Below are 22,350 nucleotides of genomic sequence, written 5' to 3'. Positions count from 1 at the left end.
ACATGGATAATATGGAGCGTTTGGGACTACTACATAGACGGGGAACAACTGGTACATATTACTTAATATGGGGTCTTATACTCGCGGCGACGGGCTGCCCTCGAAGCGAAGCTGCGCCAGAGGGGGACTGGCGTTGTAATGCAGTGGTGTTTTTTTTTTTACATCGTAGATATATAGAGAACGCCCATTGAGCAGGGTAATTTTTGGATTATGCCATTCTCGATGACCCTGTCCCCTTTTCGAAGCGTGTACTACTATTATATAAGATGGGAATACTCCGCATAGGATGCTGTTTCGGCTTGTCAGTGGCATGGGATGAAAAAAAGTGTGGCGAAGACAGGGGCTTGAAACTTGGTTCGTCTGAAGCTCTGACCGGGCAGTCGATACTAGTATCAGGAGGTATAATTGTGACATGCTAAAAACTGAAACAGTCGGTTGAAAAATGGATGTTAAATGGTTCAAAAATTCAACATGAAATCATCATCATTGTAAGTCAAGTACCGTGGGTATGAAGCGCTAAAGAGACGAGCTAACTACAAAATTACTACCGACCAGACGCCAGTGCCGGTCCTCCTAGCAAAACAGATGGTTGTATATATCCAAAATATCTTGCGTTGGGCATGCTTAGAAATGCTCTTTCCAGAAACGGAAGCGGACTTGTCTTGAGTTGGCAGCTTTGCAGGCCGCGTTGATATCACGCGCTACACACTAAGTTAGCTGAAGGGGTATCATCAGGGGGGAAGAGGGGCGTGAGGGATTCCTTACCAGCAGCAGATGGTCCGCAGAAGTAGACACCAACCTTGGTGCGCATGCTGCCCTCCAGGCCACCGAGGTATGTGCGGTTGAGGATCCCATCGCGCATAGTGGTGAAAAGTTGCTTGAAGTCGGGACGTCCAAAGTTTGTGCGGGAACGCAGCTCGGTCAGGGGGTCCATCTCAGCGCCGACGCTGTTGAGGACAATGTTCTGGGTCGTGTCCATGTCGAGCCTCTGCGTGAGGTACGTGTGGATCTTGAGGAACTCGACGCCCGACGAGCCGGGGACGCGAGCGGCCTCGTTAGACTGCTCCTCGAGCGAGAGCAGGAGAGTCTGGAACCACTCAAAAGAGCCGACGTCCCTGCAAACCCAGATGAACTCTACACGGCGCAGGCGGGCTGGCGGGTTTGGCGAGTTGCGTAAGTGCCAGATGTTCTTGAGGATGGAGGCCCAGGGGGTGACGCCGATGCCGGTGCCGATGAGGACGGCAATCTCGTTCTCGAAGACGTCCTCAGCGGGGGCGCCGTAGGGTCCATCGATGCGCAGAGCGGGCATTTGCTGACCGTTCTCCAGAGCGACCTCGTACATGCCCATGGGGTCAGCGCCGTCGAGGCCGGCGACGCCCTCGTAAAGCTTGGCCTGCGCAGGGCCGGCACCGAGCGCGTCTCCTAGCTCGCGGGTGAAGTCACCGACCTGGCGAACATGGACCGAGACGTAGGGGTCGAAGGGACACGAGGTGATGGTGAAGGGGTGCCACTGGTGCTTAGAGATGGAGGGCACCTGGAGAAAGAGCCACTGCCCGGCTCGGTAGCGGAAAGAGGGCTTGGAGAACTGGATCTCGACCACGTCGTACGGATGGCGGACGACCCGGGTAATCTCTGTATCGCGGCGGGAGCGGACCTCGCGCCATAGGCGCTCAATCATGTAAAGGCCACCGGTCCAGAGCTCCCAACGCCAACCCAAATAACCGATGCAGTGTGTCCAATAATCGTCGCCGGCGAAAGGCGAGTAAGGGTCGACCGAGTCGCGGACGAAACAGCCGACGGTGTGGGTGTAGAGGGCAAGAAAGAAGGGGATGAAGAGGTGGTGGACATACCAGAACGTCTCGAAGGACTGCTGGCGGATGCGGGCGTGAGCGGTGGTGTACATGAGGAGCATGCAGAGGAGCATGACATGGCCGGTGACGCCGCCGGCCTGGGCGTAGTGGATCTGGAGGGCGCTGACGGGGCGGATTTGGGTACGCTCGACGTTGTAGAAGTTGACGTAGTGGGCAGATACGTGGAGGACGGAGAAGAAGAGAAGGGCGTAGGCGAGCTGGCGGTGCAACCAAATGTTCTCGTCTAGGGGCAGGAAGCGCAGCTTGGGGCGCAGCCAGCGCATGGCAGTGCGGCAGACGGGCAGCAGGATGAGCATGCCATCGACGCTAAGGACGAGACCGGCGCCGCGCGAGATCCAGACCGAGTACTGGAGCGTGTTGAGGCCGGCGAGACGCGAGTCGGAGGCCTGCTTATACCTAGGGAAGAATTAGTGTCTGCTGTATAGCAGCAGCTGACGAGGCCAGGGCGTACCATCCATAGGCAAAGATGCCCCAATGAAAGGCCCAAAAGAGGATGTGAAAGAGGAGCTTGGTCTTGGTGAATTGCTTCCTAATGAGCTCACGATAGTCTGCTTGGCTGGCCATCTTGAGTCCTGACAGGCGAATAACTGGCCAGTGCCGGAAAAGCGTCTCCAGGGATATATTGAATCGATTAGGTCGGCCAGCGACAGGTGGATTAGATGCCTGAACTGGCAGAAGTAGCAGCAGACGAAGAAGCGAAGGGACGATGTCGAAGACCAGCGACGTCAGTGTTGAAATGGCCAAGGAGCAAGAAAAAGGGTGCGGTGAGGCGATGCAGCAGCAATAAAAGGGCGGGACAGCGTGGGTTGGGGCGACACGGTCGTGAAACCGGCACCGAGAGCGGGGGGCCCGACCGGCAGGCGAGGAGACTGGCGATGTATCAGGCGATGTGGAAGCTGCGACGCTCGATGTGAGGGCTGCGCTTCAAGGGAGCAGGGGGTTCATGGGGAGATCGAGAGCTGGAGAGGGATTGAAGTCGCCGGTGACGCTGGCGAGGCAGCGGTGAGGAGTTGAATGAAGGTCAGAGGAGGCGCAGACCAGGGAAGGAGGGACATTGACTGTCGTGCATCATTGTGGTCCAACTTGCCATGAAAATAGCACTCTGGGAAAGTCTGGGCAGGCACGATGCAGCGCCAACGCGGGCATTGGCATGGGCGACGGGCCAATCCGGTTCGGGGCAGCGAAGGGCAGCGGCCAGGGGTCGGCGCTTAGAGACGGACAGCCAGCCAACGAGAGGCGCGCCAGCCAGGGTGTCACAGATCTTGGGGACCTGACTGGCCTCTAACTGGCTTCCTGCTCGCTTGCCATGCGCTATTGGAATTCTTATTGTTGTTGGTTGACTGGCTGACCCCGTCAGCCGGGCCTCATGGTACCAGTTCTGGGCCCTCCCTGGGGTTGTTGGACAAGGTCTGGAGTCTGGAATCCCCGTGGAGCCGGGTCGGCGAGTCGGGGGAAACAGCGGAGGGGGCGGGCCTTCGGAGGAGGCGCCCCACCCCGGCGCCGCGCACGGGGCCGAACCCAATTGCCAGCAACCTCTCAAGATGCCCAAACTGCTCCAAATGCCCCAAACATGCTGTGCCATGGGCCTGTTCCCCTCCCTCCACAATTCGGCGGTAATGCAGCTGTGTAGGTGGCATGTTCACCCGGAGCAATGGTTCCGAAGCAGCTCCGATGTGGCGGTGATGGGCGGTGAATCACGATCTAAAGGCGACGCGCAATCCCTCCAGTTCGTGTTTTCTCTGCTTGGGGTAGGAACAGCTGGGCATTCACTGCTATTGTCCAGGAAGGTATCCATGATTTTCATTTACTAGGGTGGAAAGTGCTGCCCTGTGGTCCTGCCGTAAATTCGATCCCCACGTATTCCGATGACGTAGCTGTCCAACTCCAGCTTGGCCACGCGTTTCAAACCGCCCAATCGCTATCGCTAGCAGAACAGCCCGGAAGCTGGACCATGAGAAAACTCAATTGATGTCATTCCGTTCCCTCTTAAGACTCTCCTCTCCCAGAGCCATGCCCTCCACACAACAACTCCTTCCTGTCATTACCTGAAATCTCGTCTGCCACCTCTAGTTGTTCCTTCACCATGTCGGGTAGGGAAGATGCAGAGGACAACCGCCGCTACCAGGCGCCCTACAGCGCCAAACACCCCATCCCAACCATCTCCAAATACCGAGAGGAGAAGGCTGCCCGTCAGAACGAGGCACTGAGAACCGACCCTGCAGATGAACAATCCCGAGGCCCCGGCGACACGACCAGTGCTCCCACCCAGGCCACACAGCAGCCCACCAGAGACCAAGCACCTCCGCGGCCCCAGCAGGACCAGTTGGACCAGCAGAATGAAGACCAGGACGCTCCCAAGGACACGTCCGAGGTTGATCCCGCCGCCGCAGATCCCCGCCGGCGGATGAAGGAGAAGAAGAGCAAGACAAAGGAGAGGGCAGAGCGAGAGGTCACCGACCCTGTCACCCACCTCCCTGTTACCATTCACGACTTCACCGACCAGGCTCTCGACGAGGCTGATATGGACGGCGCCGCACCCTATTCCACTGGCATCCAGCACACCACTTCAGGACTCTCCGATAGGAGCAAGCACGAAAAACTGCGGGACGATCGCCAACGTCTCCAGAGGGAGCACGAGTCGCTCACGAGTCGCTTTCCACCTCCCGACTTTGACGCCCTCCGCCAGGAGCTTTCCCGCATCACCAACAAGGGCGTCACCTTTGGACTGATCGGCGCCTTTGGCATCGTCTCGGTCGCCCTGCTTGCCGGACGGGTTCTGCGGAAGGACGACGGAACTCTATCTCTTTTGGCGAAATTTAGCTGGCTGGGTCTACTGTCAGCCGGTGCTGGTGCCGCTGTTCTGTTGACCCTTGGTGTGAGGGACTGGATCGCTAACAAGGTCAATAATGTCTTTGAAGATGAGGTCTGGGAGGCCCAGCGTCGGCAGATCAAGAAGGACGCTGACAAGCATGAGGCTGAGACCACCATCTGGCTCAACTCACTCCTCGGCGCCGTCTGGCCCATGATCAACCCGGATCTCTTTGCCAGCGTTGGTGACACCCTCGAAGATGTGATGCAGGCGTCTCTACCCAAGCTTGTCCGTATGGTCAGCGTCGATGACATTGGCCAGGGAAGTGAGGCTATCCGCATCCTTGGCGTGCGCTGGCTGCCTGCTGGTGCTGCGACTGAGTCTGTCACCGAGGATGGTACTCTCACGACAGAGCAGCAGGCTGACAAGGGTAGCCAGGGGGAGAAGAAGAGCAAGGACGCCAAAGAAGGCAATGGCCAGGAGATCGCAGCAGGGATGGAAGCAGAAGACGGGGAATTCATAAACCTTGAGGTCGCCTTTGCCTACCGATCCCGTTCAAGCTCAGGAAGCATGCGCGAGAGGTCAAAGGATATGCACTTGTACCTGGCCTTCTACCTCCCCGGAAACATCAAAATCCCCGTATGGGTCGACCTGCGCGGCGTCATTGGCACCATGAGAATGCGCCTGCAGCTGACCCCCGACCCGCCCTTCTTCGAGCTCTGCACCCTCACCTTCCTCGGCCAGCCCAAGGTCGATCTCAGCTGCGTGCCTCTCGCCAGGCATGGGCTCAACCTCATGGACGTGCCCCTGATCAGCAACTTTGTCCAATCCTCCATAGACGCCGCCATGTCGCAGTACGTGGCCCCGCGTAGCCTGATGCTCAACCTCAAGGACATGCTTGCCGGCGAGGACTTCAAGAAGGACACCGCCGCCAGGGGAATCTTGATGATCAACATCAAGCGGGGTTACGACTTCAAGATGGCCGACACGGGCATCCCGTTAGTCAAAGACGGTTCTTCCGACCCCTACGTCTCGGTTGGCTGGGCCAAGTTTGGCAAAGTCCTTTGGAGCACACGCATTCTCATCTCGGAGATGGAGCCACGCTGGGACGAGACTTGCTTTGTCCTCGTCACGCCTGAGGAACTCAATGTCGAGGAGCGCCTGCGTGTGCAGCTCTGGGACTCGGACAGGATGAGCGCGGACGACGATCTCGGACGAATCGAAGTCGACCTAAAGCAAATCATGAAGAACCACCAGTCCAACGGTAGAATGTGGCATCGAACCGACGGCTTCCGAGCGTTGAAGCCAGGTGACAACATGCCGGGGAAGCTCGAGTGGAGTGTCGGGTACTTCTCCAAAACGAGGATTCAGGAGTGTCAGTTCGAGCAGCAGACCTACGACCCCGAGATCCGTTCCATGGAGCAGCTCAAGTCCAAGGTCAGCGAGTCCTGCGAGCGCAAGCTTCGCGAGGCTACGTTCAAGAGGGGCAAGGATGAAAGGAACGAGAGCGAGCTGGAGCAGCAGAAGGAACAAGAGCTCAAGGCGACCGAGGATGCCATGATCATATCAGCGCCCCCGCCCGAGGGCTACCCGAGCGGCCTCTTCAGCCTCCAGGTACACAACATCGTGGGTTTGGAGCTGGGTCAGCTGAGCAAGGACACTTCAGGCAAGGTCGACGAGGGAACCGACGAAGAGGAGTCGGGAGAGAACCTACCGAGCGCGTACTGCACTATCATCATCAACCACAAGAAGGTCTACAAAACCAGAACGAAGCCCCAGAACTCGAAGCCGTTCTACAACGCCGGGTGTGAGCGTTTCATCGGTGACTGGAGAGACTGTGAGGCATACGTATCCGTACGTGACTCGCGGGTTGATGAAGACGACCCTCTGCTGGGGATCGTGCACCTGCCCCTGTACGAGGTGTTCAAGGACAGCTCTCAGGTGATGGGGACCTGGCCTCTGGCTGGGGGCATTGGCCATGGCAAAATAAGACTATCCATGGTCTGGAGGAGCGTCCAGCTCCAGGCTCCACGAAACCTCCTGGGCTGGGACTACGGCACCGTCGAGGTCTCGCCCACGGCAACTTGCACCAACCTTGACAGCAGCCTGCGAGGCTCCAAACTCAAGTTCAGGACCAACATTAGCGTGGGCAAGATGTACGTCAACAGAGAGGAGCACAACTGGCACGCCAAGAGGAACCAGCCCCTTCGGCTGGCAGTATACAAACGGTATGCCAGCTGCATGTCCATCTCATTCCGGAGCAAGGGGGTTATCGGACACGACACGGACGCATTCTGCGTTCTCTGGCTGAAAGAACTCCCTGATGAGGAGGAGCAAGAGGTCGAGCTGCCGGTGTGGAAGGGCAACTACAAGCGCGCCACCATGAACGTTATGGAGGAAGCAGGGGAGAGGCTGGGCACCTTAAAGCTGAAGCTCACCTTTTGGGCTGGGTTGGTAAGTGGACAGAATGACGGCATATCCCTAGTTTAATGCATTAGAAAGCTAACGCAAAGGAATTTTAGGGCGGCGCACACTCTGGCTGGGCCAGCAAGGACCGGAGCCTGAGGGATGTGGTGGAGGTCATCAACGTCGCGCAGGAGAACCGCGACGTGGACAAGATAGAGAGGCAGGCCGGTATCGTGGACGAGGAGATCTCAAGCGACAGCGACAGTTCTGACGACGACCACGATGTCCCAGATGGCAGTGCCGGTAACAAGCAGGGCCCCATCGACCAGGTCAGAGACTACAAGAGGCGTGAGCAAGGGCTGCACAGGCAGCACCGGGGCATCATGCAGTGGAAGGTTAGTAAACATGCCCCAATCCCAGGTGGTAATATGAGACGTGCAGCTAACGCGCTGGACACAGATTCCCCGGACGGCCAAGTGGATGAAGCACAAGGTGGGCGGCGTGGGAGATCGTGTATCGAGTGTCTTTGACCGCCATGCAGGACAGGCTGGGATCGAGACCGAGGTGTAAGATGGTCTGTGATGTAATGAGACATGATGAAATGAGTTGAAGGAGGCACTTGAAAAGTACATCTAGACTGCGATGTGTTCTTGGTATTCCAGCGACTAGGGCTTGGCATTTTAATATACAAATCATCATGGCTATTCGAACACCGTCACACAACCCAACATGCTGGCAAAGGATAACACATGGTAAATCTAGACCTTGCTGGTCCCATCGACTTCATCAGTCTTGTCGGGCTTGTCGGCCTTGGGCAGGGGAACATAACCAGGTTCGTCTCCTGACCCGACCCAATATCCCCGGACAGCGAGGAATGTATGCAGTGCCCTATGCAACCACGGTCAGCACCAACGCTCCTAGGACAGCAGAGCCATAAACAACATAGAACCCACAGCAACAGGCCCATCACAACCCCCGAGTACACCCCCATGAGGCCCACATCTTCCTCCCAGGGCGACAGCACGGCCGAGACGGCCAGGACGAGGAGCAGCCCCCCAGCGACGATGGCGTCGAGCACGCGCAGGACCGAGGCCGCGAAGAAGACCTGCTCGGTGTGCCGGTCGCCGCGGGAGCGCAGCCGGAGGATCGCCCCGGCCACGGCGAGCGAGAATCCCCCGGGGACGAAGCCCAGGCCCAGCATATGGCCTTGGGACAGGAGGAGGGCCGTGAGCGGGAGGAGCTGCATGGCCAGGAGGATGTGGACGATGCGCGGCCAGGTGGCGGAGGCCATGGTTGTTGATTATCTGCTGGTTGTGTGGAAGGGGAAGCGGTTGTTGTTATTGAATGGGTTGAGAACAGATGAGCAAAATGAAGTGAGGCTGAGCGGGATAAGGGGGATTGGCCCTGGGAGAAATCGTCGTGGTGGTGGGAGCGACATCCTTGCACTTGCGGTTTCAAGTTCAAACCTACCCTAGAGATGAGCAGTTTCAAATGAGGAACAATGGGGAGGATATCATAACTCTGATCAAGGGCTTTTCTTTAATTGTAGGTTTGCTAGATAGTTTGGTAATCCTCAGTCAACCCAGCAACTCATCTCCAAGGAACTCAACGCACACGTATTGATCAAGGTCTGTGGTGTCAAGATTCAGTAGGTCGACTCGCTCTCCTTCCACCCGGAATTGTATAGGCAATCTGGGACACTCTTCCTTCTGGTATCCCTCGTTCTGCGTCCCAAGCCTTCAATGGTTGGCTCGTATTCTCTCAGAGTGACCGTGTCCCCATCAAGGAACGTATTAGGGTGTATAAAGACGAGCGGAGGAGGTTTGTTTGCGAGCCCCGTCTCCCGCCAGTCGACGTATTCGCCGTCCACTTTGGACAGGTCCTCATAGTACGTGCGACAACCTCAAGCGTCCGCTGTGCATCGAAACAAATGCAGATGTAGGAGCATCTTTCCCACGGCCGGCTTTCCATATGTGAGGATCCTGGAGCGGTCTACCCGCACTGTGAGGTGGTTATTTGCTTTGTCGTGGGAGATAGCGATGACGCCGCCGCCGTCACGAAGTAAGCACTTCAGCATAGTGAAGTGAGCCCGTCTGGATATTAATACGAGTTCTCTATCACAAAGTCCTGTATGGTTGGCAATACTAACGCGACTGTGTGCCTATCCCCATTTCTGTGGTAGGTTAGGAAACATCTTCTCTTTATTAGGACTAAGGTAAACACTTACGCCGCTATCTACATTGAAGTTGGAGAGCCTGCGCAAACCGTCAACACCCAACTGCTGGTACATATTATAGGTCACTGTAAGTTCCGTGTTAGACATTCGTACTTTTCCTAGCCTTGAGCACAACTTACAGTCTGCGGCGCGAATTTCAGGGGCTTCCGTGGAACCGAGCATCTCGAGAAGTTCTGGATTGTCCATTAAATAGGCGCCAACGAGCTCAGCCCTGCACTCGTCAACCGTGGTCGCCAGGTCTCCAAATTCGCCCGTCCAAGTTTGCCCCGGCTTATACCAGCACGTAATGGGCTTCGCAGTAATGGGATTGACAGGCGGGCTTTTAATGTCGAAATTGAACTTTCCGTCTGCAAACTCAACCATCATCCTCCCCGTGCCATGGCCGAGGAGCTCATGGAGCACGGTAGCCTACGGATGAATGTTGCCGAGTTTTGCACTAGTCTTGCAAGAAGACTGGTCTCCTCATCATCTGCGATGGCAACTAAAGCCTCGAACTCTGCTCAAGTCCCATGCGGATCGCGATATGACTTGACGAACCCGAAAATGTTCTCAACCCTGGGCGCCTTGTCTCGGACCCAAGCCCGCTGCGAATCGCGGTATGTGCCCAGGCTACCGGTCTTGAAGCTTTTGATGTAAGATCCGAGGAACTGTCTCTACGAATCATTGGCTGCGTAATTGGACGCTTCTGAGATCTCGGCGCACACCCGCTCCAGATCAGGAGAGTGATCTCCCTTGACGAGTTTAACGGACCCATCGGCGTTGGGCAGAGGGAATTGGGCAACATCCCCCACCTTCAACAGAAGCAAGGAGGACCTCAAATCCAGCGCCATCATCTGCCTTTCGAAGCCTCGTGTTCTCGGGGAAGATGGATCTTTGCTTGTGAACCTTTGACACCATGGCGACGTCCGACTCTTCGACGTCGTTGCCGGGGTAGTAACTGCTCTGCGCAGTCTCACTTGGGTAGCCAATATGAGAGGGGGCCAAGTGTTTATGGACTCCGATATTTCCTCGTATAACCCTTCTAATATGGGCGATCTGCCGGCCATTGCCTGGAGGACAGTGGCAGCTACTCCGGGGAGACCTGTCGGAGGATAATCCTCGTTCCGAACCAGGTAGCACTAGACTTGATGTTCGGCATGTTGCGGACCACTGGGGATAGTGCTGGCCCTGGATCCAGTCTCGGCGCTTACCGAGCCATGTGGTGTGCACATCGCTTTTCCCGATCTGTGAGGCGTCCAAACTGGGCCACGACGCTTGATTGGAAAACCTGGACCTCACTGACAGCCATGGCGAGCGGTAAGGCGTGGAAGAAATGGCCTGGGTCTGGGGGTGGTGCGAGATGGGTGTAGAGTCGAGGTCAGGGAGGAGCTTCCCCGCGCCTTAGATAAGGAACAATTATCCTCAGGCGTTGGAAGACCACATCCAACAATTGTTACATGGCGGCCAGTTTCGTCAGTTGGGGAGTCTGCATGCATCGAGACCGCCTCAGAAGGAGCAGCAAGCAGCCCGTTGTGGCTTCCCCGACTCAGCTCATCACCAAGTTGAGTCGCCTAGCATTAATTTTACCCACTAGAAAAGGTGGCGACTCCCCACGCCAGAGGGCCCTTAGCGAGATTTTGCCCCTGGCAGGCCCCCTCGGATCCCCCCCGTAACCCCCAAGATCCCCTGGGGCTTCCCTGGCTTGAAGTCCGCGTGACCCCCAACTTTTGGCGTTGGTAGGGGGCAAAAAAAAATAAAAAATGGCCATCTCATCCCCATCCCGCGCGCCCACGATCTTCAGTCCTGCCCCCTCTCGTCTTCATTTTTCATTCCTTTGCCGAGTTAATAATACCCGATATTTACATCGGCTGTATATCCCCGAGACTCATTCATTTGTTGCGGATTTGTTCCCTCGGTCTCTGTCGCGTTGCCCATCTTTTAAGCGTATCTGATTTGGGGGTCCCAATCGGCTGGTTCCTGAGATTACCTATTTAGACTTCAGTCTTTTTGACTTCAGACCACCGCACCGTTTTCCCCCCTCATCCAGACACCGGTAGCAGCCACAATGGTTGTCGGTCTTCTTGGCTGGTATGTGCTCGCCTCTCCTTCCGCCATGGCTTCATGATTCTGACCTCCTGGCAGGTACAATGCCAGACTGGCCGCCCGCCCGCTGCTCACACAGGCCGTGACCACGTCCATTCTCTTTGCCGTTGGCGATATCACGGCCCAGCAGGTCATTGACAGGCGTGGCCTCGAGAAGCATGACTTCACCCGCACTGGCCGCATGGCTCTCTACGGTGGCTGTGAGATTCCCCCACACGACTGGCCCCATCGCGTGCCCCCCTCACCGCTGACACAGGAGTTCTTTCAGTCGTCTTTGGCCCTGCCGCCACCACCTGGTTCGGCTTCCTGTCCCGCCGTGTCAACCCGACCAACAAGCGCTATGAGACTGTCGCCCGCGTCGCCTGCGACCAGCTCGCCTTTGCGCCGGTCATGATCGGCGTCTTCCTCAGCAGCATGGCTACCATGGAGGGCAACAGCGCACAGCAGAAGCTCGAGACCACCTGGTGGCCCACCCTCCAGACCAACTGGATGGTCTGGCCCTTTGTCCAGATGATCAACTTCACCTTCCTTCCGCTGCAGCACCGCGTCCTCTTTGCCAACGTCGTGTCCATTGGCTGGAACAGCTACCTGAGCTTGGTCAACAGCAAGTAGAGAGGGATGGGTTCTTGACAGGCTGCCTTCTATTTTTTTTCTTTTTTTTCTTTCACTTAAACTTTTCTCTGGTTTGGATTGGCTTAAAGTGGATAGACCAAGCCTGGCGTCGTCGTACGTTTTCGCAAGCATCTTGGTTTTCTTTTCCTGCGGGTTGTCTGGTCTGGGATAGAGGATACATGGAAAGCTCAAGACTTGGAGTCGCTGGTGATATTGGCCCAGGATACTTTCTTGATGTAATATACAGCATGCATTGAACGGCAGTTGCCGTAGCCCATGTCGGGTTTCTCCTTATTTGTCAACCCGAGTAAGAGGTATTGCATAGGAATTATGGTTGATGCAACATCGGAGGTGCTGCGACACGCATGGAACCACAAACTGCTGCAGCGATGGCCTGAGAGACGTCATAGGCATCCCGCCCGATGTCGCATGGTTCTCCATCTTGCCAAACCTGGGACTGATAAGGTGCATTTGAATCAATTTGTGATCAAGTTGGACAGGCGGCTTAGTACTGGGGAGGCGGTCAGCTGAGGTGCCCACAGTGGGCGTTGATGGACCCCCGTCTTCCCGTTATCGCTGCCTTAGGCCACTCACAGCTCTCGCCCAGGCCAGAAATATCCACAGCAGCGTTTTCCGCCCGCTGCGGCCAAATCCGGGTTTTGACGTGACAACCACCAACGACCTCATTGCAGGTCCCCCCAACCTCCTCCATCCTCGACGCGATACTAGACCTCTTCGTCTGATCCTCCCCTCTGCGGCGGGCGACTGGCGATCTCGAACCATGCTGCCTTCATCGGTGCGCCGCGTCGTGTGCACGGCTCCCCAGGCCGCCTCGTCGGCTCCCAAGGCCGCGGCGGCTGCCGCAGCATCGATCCCCTTCCTCCGTGGCCACCAGCGGCGGTGCTCGTCCTCGAAGCCCTCGAAATCCGGAAATGACTCCAGCGATGTCTCCGCCGGCCAGTCGGTGCCCGCCCCGGCCCGTAGCCATGGCAAGGCTGGTGGCGAAAAGAGGAAACGCAAGGCTGATCGCGACGCGGCCAAAAAGCTGCCCAGCGTGCCCAACACCCACCACATGTCTGGACACGGTGCGTGATGACTTTTCTTGATTTGGAGAAAAAGATTTGGCGAAAGAGAGGCGGTTACTGACGGTATATGCAGCTCTCGGCCTGTCCAGCTTCTTCTCCCTCCACCGACCCATCTCCGTCACCCAGATGATGCCCAAGTCTGTCACGGATGAGCAGTTCGCATCCATCTTCGCCCCCCGGACAAAGGCCAGCAAGATCACCGACGCCATGTCCACCCTCTCCAGCACCATCGACGACCTGGAGGGCCCCATGGCCTCCATGACCATCGACGGCCAGCATACGTCCAACGATGGCATGCAGAGGATGGAGATCCGGAACCCCGACGGCACCGAGTCGAGCATCTACCTGCAGGTCGACGCCATGTCTGGCGACTTCCTGCCCTTCCGCCCACCCCCGCTGCCGCAACCGCAATCGAACATGGAGGCCGACGGCGTGGCAGCCGAGGCTGAGCTCGCCGAGGAGACGCCCGTGCACCGGTCGTACAAGGCCATGTTCACCATCGAGGAGACGACCGAGCCCGACGGGCAGATCCGCATCGTCGCGCACAGCCCGCGCATCATGCAGGACCAGCAGCCGCGCAGCTTCGTCGAGCGCCTCGCTCAGCGCCAGCTCAAGCTGGACGAGTCCCGCGGCGTCGGCCGCGCCGGCCGCGACATGTACGCCATCAGCGTCAAGCGCCAGCGCAAGCTCCGCATGAAGAAGAAGAAGTACAAGAAGCTCATGCGCCGGACGAGGAACCTCCGCCGCAAGCTGGACAGGACGTGAGGAGCGCAAAGTCTGCGTCTTCCCTTATTTCTTTGCCCCTTCCCCACGGACGTCCGTCTGTATATAAAATCCAAGCAACTAGCCAAGGGGAACCCGCGTTGGTTTCCCCAAGGCTTTCTTCTTCCCCTTTGTCACTAGCATTTATGCGGGCTCTTCGGAGATGGGGGGGTCTGGGGCATCTGAGACTGGTGCATTGCGCTTCGAGACTCTTTTGGCCATAGACTCGCGCAGGTAGCAAATCATCACTTTTGCACATGCATCATCTCGGAATCCTGCAGCTGTACTTGTATGACTCGACTCTTGTAAAACTAGGATAGCTAAGTAATGATAAACTGTCGAGATAGCGTGGGGTTATCTGGTGTCAAGTGCCGTGAAATATGTTTGCTAGTAGTTTAGATTCCTTATCGTACCTATATGAATTATCTCCTGCGAGCACTCTGTAATATGCTACTAGGATTTGTGAAATAGAAAATAGAACTACTCATAGTACCTACTGTACTCCGTACGCAGTATCCGTAGTAGTAATCCATATCTGGAAGACTCGGTGAATTTGGCACGGTGAAATGTGGGTCCAGTTTCGGTGTGAACCCCACGTTGGCTGGACTCGGCGCTAGCACACCGCCCGGCAGAAATTGTTGCCGCTGCCAAAAATTTGGCTGCGCGTGGAGGCAAAGAAGTTGCCCAGGCAGGTCGTAACTTTTTTTTGCGCCAGCGTCTCCCAACAGGCAATTAAAAGCCTGACACAGCTCGAGGATGTCGCGCAAGCAAGTGTGAGTTTTGCAATCAACGAGAACGGCGCTGATGGTGGGTGACCGGTGCTGACCTCCGAGACAGTGACGCCCGAATCGGGGCCCTCATCCGCAATGGAGTCCAGGAGCAGAAGAGGAGCTTCTTCGTCCTGGTGGGCGACCATCCCAAGGATGTCATTGTCAACCTGCACTACATCCTGTCCATGGGCGATCTAAAAAGGAACAAGTCCGTGTTGTGGGCATACAAGAACAAGCTGCTGGGTTTCACAAGGTGGGCAACTCCCCGGCCAGATCTACTGTGCCAGTTTGTTGGAATTCCGTTCGCTGACTGGGACGTCATAGTCACCGCAAGAAGCGCGAGGCCAAGATCAAGAAGGAAATCAGAAAGGGCATCCGCGAGGCCAACGACAGCGACCCCTTCGAGCTGTTTGTCAACCTGCACAACATCCGCTACTGCTACTACAAGGAGACGGACAAGATCCTGGGTAACACCTTCGGCATGTGTATCCTGCAGGACTTTGAGGCCATGACCCCCAACATCCTGGCCCGGACAATCGAGACCGTCGAGGGTGGTGGCCTGGTGATCCTGCTGCTCAAGGGCATGTCCAGTCTGAAGCAGCTGTACAACCTGTCCATGGATGTTCACTCGCGGTACCGGACCGAGGCCCATGACGATGTCGTTGCGCGGTTCAACGAGCGTTTCCTGCTCTCCCTGGGAGGCTGTGACTCCTGCCTGGTCATTGACGACGAGATGAACGTCCTGCCCATCTCGGGAGGCAAGGATGTCAAGGCGCTTCCCCCGCCGGATCTGGACCAGCCCAAGTCTGCTTCGCAGCTTGCCCTGGAGGCTGTCAAGGAGGAGAACCAGGAACGCCAGCCCGTTGGGTCTCTGATATCCCTGGCTAAGACGGTGGACCAGGCAAAGGCCCTGTTGACCTTCACAGAAGCCATTGCGGAGAAGACGCTGCGCAGCACCGTGGCGCTGACGGCCGCGAGAGGTCGAGGCAAGTCGGCGGCCATGGGTGTGGCTGTTGCCGCAGCAGTGGCGTATGGCTATAGCAACATCTTCATCACGTCCCCGTCGCCCGAGAACTTGAAGACGCTGTTCGAGTTTGTCTTCAAGGGCTTCGACGCGCTGGGCTATGCGGACCATGCCGACTACTCCATCATCCAGAGCACGAACCCTGACTTCAACAAGGCTATCGTGCGTGTCAACATTCACAGGCAGCATCGCCAGACTATCCAGTACATTCGGCCTCAGGATTCGCATGTGCTGGGCCAGGCTGAGCTGGTGGTGATTGACGAGGCTGCTGCCATCCCCCTGCCCTTGGTGCGCAAGCTGATGGGTCCGTACTTGGTCTTCATGGCCTCCACCATCAACGGGTACGAGGGAACTGGACGATCTCTGTCTCTGAAGCTGATCAAGCAGCTTCGCGAGCAGTCTTCCTCTGCCTCGTCGACAGGCGAGGACACGGAAATTGCGGATCGGTCGACGGGGAGGGCTTCCAAGACAGGAGAGCTCCAGACCGGGAGAAGGCTCCGCGAAATCTCTCTTGAGGAGCCTATCCGATATGCCAAGGGCGATTCCGTCGAGAAGTGGCTGAACAAGCTGCTCTGCCTCGATGCCACGCTTCCCAAGTCAAAGTCGAAGAACGGATGCCCTGACCCGACAAAGTGCGAGCTTCTCATGGTCAACCGCGACACCCTCTTCTCCTACCACCCCGTGCCCGAAAAGTTCCTGCAGCAGATGGTGGCGCTGTACGTGGCGAGCCACTACAAGAACACGCCCGACGATCTGCAGCTGATGAGCGATGCGCCCGCGCACCAGCTCTTCGTCCTTGTCCCCCCTTTGTCCGAGAACGTTGGTGCTCTGCCGGAGCCACTGTGCGTTATTCAGGTGGCGCTGGAGGGTAAAATCAGCCGACAGAGCGTGCTGAACAGCCTGAGCCGAGGACAGCGGCCGCATGGTGATCTGATCCCTTGGCTTGTGAGCCAGCAGTTCCAGGATGAGGACTTTGCCTCCCTGTCTGGTGCTCGCGTTGTTCGCATAGCCACGAACCCCGAGTATATGTCGATGGGCTACGGAACAAAGGCACTGGAGCTGCTCACGGACTACTATGAGGGCCGGTTCGCGAGCTTGTCCGAGAATGATGACGATGAGCTCATGGAGGACAATGTGAGGAGGCCGACAAATGCGGAGCTTGCCAATTCGGATCTGCTGCACGAGGAGATCAAGGTCAAGGACAAGAGCGAGATGCCTCCGCTCTTCGCCAAGCTCCACCAGAAGCGACCGGGAGCGCTCGACTACGTTGGTGTCAGCTACGGCATGACGCCGGAGCTTCTCAAGTTCTGGAAGCGTGCAGCCTTCTCACCGGTATACCTTCGCCAGACGGCCAACGACCTGACGGGCGAGCACACGTGCGTCATGCTGCGGCCTCTGGAGAGCAGCGGGGACAGGAGCTGGGCTGGCGCGTATTCCCGTGATTTCCAGAAGCGCTTCCTGTCTCTGCTGTCGTACCAGTTCAGGGCCTTTGACCCTCGCACGGCGCTGACCATTGACGAGGCGGCCAATACTGGATCGAAGCTCGACGACGTGCAAGTCTCGCCCCTCGACAAGACGGAGCTGGACAGGCTGATGTCGCCGTTCGACCTGAAGCGCCTGGAGTCTTATGCGAACAACATGCTCGACTACCATGTCATCCTGGATCTGATGCCGACGATTTCGCAGCTCTACTTCTCCGGGAAGCTCAAGTCTGACGTCAAGCTCACCGGTGTGCAGCAGGCGATCCTGCTGGCCATCGGCCTGCAGCGCAAGGAGATCGACATGGTCTCGTCGGAGCTCAACGTCGCCTCGTCGCAGCTCCTGGCCATGTTTATCAAGATGCTGCGCAAGACGACGTCGCACTTCTCGACGCTGGTGGCGGCTGCGGTCGACGCCTCTCTGCCCAAGCCCGAGAACCTGGGGGTCAGCCGGCAGGACGCGAGCGGCGCGCACGACGACGAGGTTGTCGACGAGCGCTATGCTCCGCTGGAGCAGACGCTGGATGAGGAGCTGGAGGAGGGCGGCGACGAAGCTCTCATGGCGCTGAGGAAGAAGCAGAAGGAGCTCATTGACTCCTTGCCCCTCGACCAGTACGTTGATTCTCCCTCCGCAAGCTTTATAGCGTGTGCTAATTGATAACGCAGATATGAGATCGAGGGCGACGCGCCCGGGTGGGATGATGCGGAGAAGCAGGTGAGGAACGCGGCCAAGTCGGGCAAGGCGAACACGGAGGTGAGCGTCAAGTCGGGGAAGCAGAAGCGCAAGGCCGGGCAGACGGCCAACGAGGTGTACGAGGAGGCGTTTGGGGAGAAGTCGAGGAAGAAGATGAAGAAGGGCAAGAAGGCTCCGTGATGGGAGAGATGAGGTATGCCCCCCTTTTGTGTGATTTTAGAGTCATGGTAATGGCGTTGGGATGGAAAACGTCGGCGGACCTGCTTGAGTCTCTGCTTGTGCTGTACCGAGAGTCTTTCTGGAATAGATGACGCTGCAAACATGGTCTTAGGTTCCGATCTTCTGCTCAACTGATACGTCGCGTCTCTCGTGCTGCTGCATTATCGTGTGTTCGTGTCATCATCGTGCCATCGTTGTGGCCGTGTTGTCCTAGTGACGCGTCTGACGCTGAAGTGACAGGAGGATATTACGATATGTATAATAATAAGAGTCTCCTGAGAGAGGATATTCGCTCGGATATGTCTAATGGGCGTCGATCTCCATGCTGTTCAAGTATGGAGTTGTGTTCTATCGAGTGTTGGATCATGGCATAGGGGTGGGTGCTTTTGTTTACCACGTTGGTTCGAAAGGGGGACTTGAACAGAACATGGACCAAAGGGAACAACAAACCAACCTTTCTCCATGCAATTTACTGTTCATAAAGAGCGTCTTACTTTACAGAAGCGAGTGAATGCACCTTGGGTTGCCATTCATGGGCACTGCTTTGGTGGCTCGGAGTGTTTGGTCCGTCGAGGAGTGTTCAGGCACTGCTGAGGTCTGCCCACCTTCAACCTCGATATCTCACCCTTTACCTTCACTCTTGGCTCTTCGCCTTCTTCCTTCTTCCACAAACCTCCTGTTCCTCCAGCTCCGGTGCCCTTTTCTCCCTATTCGTCTTCACACACAACGAATTCGACCCTGAAAACAACTTCTTCTTGCACCTCTCTTCGTCTGTGAGGATCCTTTTACTCCCCTGAAGCAATATTCCCCAACTTGTTGCACATGGTTCCTTTTCATCCCGAGCCCCTTCACAACAACGAAAGACGGTGACAGCCTCCTTTCCCTCGACCTTTACGAACAACCTCAAGCCATTATTCGAGGTTATCAAGAGGTTGCTCTGCTTTCTCTACATCTCACAATCCTTTGACACGCTCGCTCCCTTTCCCTTTTCTCCAACTCTTCCCGCTGTGGCTTGTCACTTTGCATGAGGGTGGTCAAGCCAAGCCTCCCCCAGCGCCTCAAAACTACGAGGATCAAGCAGATAGAACCCATACGCTTACCACAAGGTGGCGCAGGAGGCCCAAGAGGCCCAGAGGCGCGACCATGTGCGAGATTCGCCGTCGCCTCTGCCCTTACTGCCAGGCAAAGGGCGAAACGATCCTCATCCTGGAGTGTAAAAAGTACTGGATCGATTACTACAAGGCCACCAAGGCCGACGCGCCCGAAGACGAATACCCCGATCCCTTTGACTGCCCCGATACCGAGGGCGCCTCCCGGGCCTTCACCCTTGGAGCCTGCCCACGCATCCGTACGGGTTGCCCATCGCATCCCCTCTGGGAATACTTCCAGACGCTCAGAGAGCAGAGGCTGCGATCCGAAATCGAGACTAAGAGGGCTGCTGAGCTTGCTGATACTATGCGGAAGAAGAACTTTGCCGAGCAGCATTTCCAAAAGAGACCCATTCCCGCCAAGCCAGAGATCACAGCCTCGAGCTTCTTCGAAAAGATGTGCCAGGACGCGGTTGACCGCGAGGCAGAGAAGGAAGGGATCCAGAATCTCCGGCGGCAGGGATTCCAGGGATTGGGCGATGCTCCCGAGGCGAACCGACCCATGCGCTCCTGTATCCGAAAGGGCAAAAAGGTTCGGTTTGTGCTGCCCGATGGTGCACCCGAGGAAGAGGTATGGTTTCCTAACCTGTCAAAGCTTGGACAGACGATCCAAACAGTCCAAGAGGAGAATATCGGTGCTGACCATTCGAAGCCAATGAAGGAGAAGAAGGTGCGCATTGCGCTGCCTGGTGCCCCTGAGGGGGAGATTTGTATCCCCGGCCAAGCGAGTTTCGAAGAGCACAGCCAAACCCCCCCACAGGAAAACACCACTGCAAATCATTCGGAGCCAAAGAAGGCGAAGAGGGTTCGATTCGTGCTCCCTGATGCCCCCGATGGCCAGGCCTGTATATCAGGGAAATCATCTGTCCAGGAGACCAGTCAAATCATTCTAGACGACGACAACTGCGTTCCCAACGCCGGAAGCAAGAAAGACATGGGCGACCAGGAGCCAGTCGAGCCACAGAAGCCCCTTTCCGACAAGGCTAAAACGACCCAGGAACACGACACTGGGAATTCCAGGATTTCAAAAATTGCTGAGACCACTGAGGCTTCAAAGAATGAGCCCGTTCCTGTTGGCTACCCGATGGAGCGACAGAAGCCTCGCAGGCGCAGGCGAGCAATCGGCACCAGACCTATTCCCATCGAAAGAAAGGCCCCAATGCCCAATGCGGATGATCCCAACCAGTCCCTCACCGAGGAAGAGAGAAGGCCTCTTCGCGAGAATGACTTCACTCTCTTCTCAGGCGCTCCCGCCCTCAAATTCTATGTAGGCCCCCTGTGGGACCCTTTCCGTCGCCAGCCTCGCGGTGCTCTACCACTTGACATCAGCGGCATCTTGGCCGATTTTAAGAACAAGAAGGCAAATAAGGGCGCGAGAGAGACAGATCCGTCGCCCGAGGCTCGTGGTCTCTCTTCTTTGGAGGATGATGAGGATGGTGACGATGAGGATACCCCTGAGTCAACACAGCCCACCTCGCAGGGAGATCATGCTGCGGTTACTGAAGATGTGACTCTTATTCAAAACCCAACAGGTATTGAACATGTTGGTCCCCGGATCGTTCAAGATGCGAACCCGCAGAATCTCTCCATCATCCGTTCGCCACTTCACCCCCTGAACCCGGAGTCTGACAACGAAAACGAGAACGGAAACGAAGATGCCCAGCCAGAGTACACCATTCACACTCCCCCACTCCCCGACAATGATCAGGTCAACAACAATAAGGAGGCTTCTGACTCTCTGGAGGATGAGAACTCCGCCATTGCCGCTGACAAAAGCTCCTCTCCCACTGATGTTCCCACTCCGGAGACTCGGGCGCCCCGCACCAATAGATTCCTGAATGAGGACCTTCGCGCACTCATGGAGCAGGCTGTAAACGGCGATGAATCGTCCTCTGCAGTGCAGTCCATCTCTCCAACCGAGTTCTGCATGCCCCCACGCGCCCAGCCCACCCCGAGCGAGAATCTCCGGCTGCTCATGCAGCAGGCCATCCATGGCGAGGTGTCATCCTCTGCCGCGGTCGAGTCCGTATCCCCCTCCGAGTTCTACATTCCACCGCGTGCTCGGGTTGCTGTTCCCTAGGAGGCACAGGAACAGCTGCAGCATGCATCGAACGAGAACTCCCAGGAGCTACGTCGACTATTGAGCAATCAAGAGCACGAGGTGTCTTTCGAGGGGACGATCATTTATCGTGGATTCCCACACTTTAAAAAGGACAAGAATAAAAGGCCCAGATTCCGCGATCACGACAATGGCCTCGAGCCTACCAAGTATGCAACTTCTTCTCCCTGGCCGGTGACTATTCTACATGCTAACTCCATCTCTAGAAAAGTTGGCCTCGGCGAAGAAGCCCAGGCTCTGACCAGAAACAGTAGCTGGTTTTAAAAGCAGCCCGGTCGAGCGAAGCGGTCTGGAATTGCCCACGTTCCGCGACTCATGACTTTATGAGAAATTGAAGCATTTCTTGACGACCAGAATACCCTGGGCGATGAAACAGAAGCCCGACAAATACCCACATACGAACGAATAAAAGATTTCCTTTCGATTCTATACGATGGTCATGAATGGCACGCACACCCTCATACTGATAACCACATCGACTTCGAAGGCCCATGGGTCGAGATTGCGAGAGTATGGCTCGCAGTAACACGGGTCGTCTATCAGGGGAGATGGACCACAATGGTATTTGCTTTTGGAGTTACAGCATGAATCGCAACAACGCGAAAGTCTACGAGGGAACGGATGAACCACGCTAGGATTTGCTTTTGAACTTTGAGCTGGAGTTGGAGTTGGACTGGCCAGTTTGTGTGTATGAGTTGAGCGAAACGCATGGATCGAGGAAAGGAATGGTAATGAGGAAAGCACATGGATCAGGGTACAGAACGGTAACGAGAAAATCCCATGGATCGAGCGCAGTGCGGAATGATAATGAGGAAGCGTAAACCCAGACAGATCGCCCCCAAGTCGTGACGTGACATGATGCCATCGTGACCCATCTCGCCCTCGTTGTTGGTCATCCCAGACCCCATAGTACGTACTAATAATGTAAACGGCCTTAGATACCAGTACGAGTACAGCACCAAAGTACCTTGACAGGATCCAACGCCCGCACAGCTCACCCGCCCCCCCCAGACCACCCCAAATCAGGATCACCAG

General features: G+C 56.5%; 8 protein-coding genes across 8 annotated transcripts; 5 read left to right on the top strand and 3 right to left on the bottom strand.

Annotated features, from left to right (window-relative positions):
- Positions 1-624: 624 nt before the first annotated feature.
- Positions 625-2,435, bottom strand: ACO1O0_003345 (ferric reductase NAD binding domain-containing protein; the record flags this gene model as incomplete). The annotated part of the gene is made up of 3 exons (XM_083192799.1): positions 625-701; positions 766-2,267; positions 2,308-2,435. The coding sequence occupies 3 exons, from the start codon at positions 2,433-2,435 to the stop codon at positions 625-627; spliced, it is 1,707 nt and encodes a 568-aa protein (XP_083051856.1).
- A 1,519-nt stretch (positions 2,436-3,954) lies between these two features.
- ACO1O0_003344 (SMP domain-containing protein) lies at positions 3,955-7,656 on the top strand (the record flags this gene model as incomplete). Its single annotated transcript, XM_083192798.1, has 3 exons — positions 3,955-7,134; positions 7,203-7,481; positions 7,546-7,656. The coding sequence occupies 3 exons, from the start codon at positions 3,955-3,957 to the stop codon at positions 7,654-7,656; spliced, it is 3,570 nt and encodes a 1,189-aa protein (XP_083051855.1).
- Positions 7,657-7,844: 188 nt separating this feature from the next.
- ACO1O0_003343 (uncharacterized protein) lies at positions 7,845-8,377 on the bottom strand (the record flags this gene model as incomplete). Its single annotated transcript, XM_083192797.1, has 2 exons — positions 7,845-7,974; positions 8,040-8,377. 2 exons carry the CDS (start codon positions 8,375-8,377, stop codon positions 7,845-7,847), a joined length of 468 nt encoding a protein of 155 aa, XP_083051854.1.
- Positions 8,378-9,975: 1,598 nt separating this feature from the next.
- Positions 9,976-10,520, bottom strand: ACO1O0_003342 (uncharacterized protein; the record flags this gene model as incomplete). Its single annotated transcript, XM_083192796.1, has 3 exons — positions 9,976-10,113; positions 10,136-10,259; positions 10,513-10,520. 3 exons carry the CDS (start codon positions 10,518-10,520, stop codon positions 9,976-9,978), a joined length of 270 nt encoding a protein of 89 aa, XP_083051853.1.
- Positions 10,521-11,366: 846 nt separating this feature from the next.
- SYM1 (Mpv17/PMP22 family protein) lies at positions 11,367-12,016 on the top strand (the record flags this gene model as incomplete). The annotated part of the gene is made up of 3 exons (XM_083192795.1): positions 11,367-11,389; positions 11,444-11,604; positions 11,673-12,016. The coding sequence occupies 3 exons, from the start codon at positions 11,367-11,369 to the stop codon at positions 12,014-12,016; spliced, it is 528 nt and encodes a 175-aa protein (XP_083051852.1).
- A 781-nt stretch (positions 12,017-12,797) lies between these two features.
- ACO1O0_003340 (mitochondrial 37S ribosomal protein mS38) lies at positions 12,798-13,866 on the top strand (the record flags this gene model as incomplete). The annotated part of the gene is made up of 2 exons (XM_083192794.1): positions 12,798-13,101; positions 13,175-13,866. The coding sequence occupies 2 exons, from the start codon at positions 12,798-12,800 to the stop codon at positions 13,864-13,866; spliced, it is 996 nt and encodes a 331-aa protein (XP_083051851.1).
- Positions 13,867-14,619: 753 nt separating this feature from the next.
- Positions 14,620-18,009, top strand: NAT10 (ribosome biosynthesis protein KRE33; the record flags this gene model as incomplete). The annotated part of the gene is made up of 4 exons (XM_083192793.1): positions 14,620-14,636; positions 14,701-14,886; positions 14,958-17,747; positions 17,802-18,009. The coding sequence occupies 4 exons, from the start codon at positions 14,620-14,622 to the stop codon at positions 18,007-18,009; spliced, it is 3,201 nt and encodes a 1,066-aa protein (XP_083051850.1).
- A 1,182-nt stretch (positions 18,010-19,191) lies between these two features.
- Positions 19,192-21,276, top strand: ACO1O0_003338 (uncharacterized protein; the record flags this gene model as incomplete). The annotated part of the gene is made up of 1 exon (XM_083192792.1): positions 19,192-21,276. The coding sequence occupies one exon, from the start codon at positions 19,192-19,194 to the stop codon at positions 21,274-21,276; it is 2,085 nt and encodes a 694-aa protein (XP_083051849.1).
- Positions 21,277-22,350: the final 1,074 nt, after the last annotated feature.

The sequence above is a fragment of the Amphichorda felina genome (assembly GCF_050947745.1).
Source record: "Amphichorda felina strain 45539 chromosome Unknown scaffold_3, whole genome shotgun sequence".
NCBI classification, from domain to species: domain Eukaryota; kingdom Fungi; phylum Ascomycota; class Sordariomycetes; order Hypocreales; family Bionectriaceae; genus Amphichorda; species Amphichorda felina.
The sequence above is the reverse complement of the archived record's forward strand: the minus strand, read 5'-3'. Positions and strand labels throughout refer to the sequence as shown.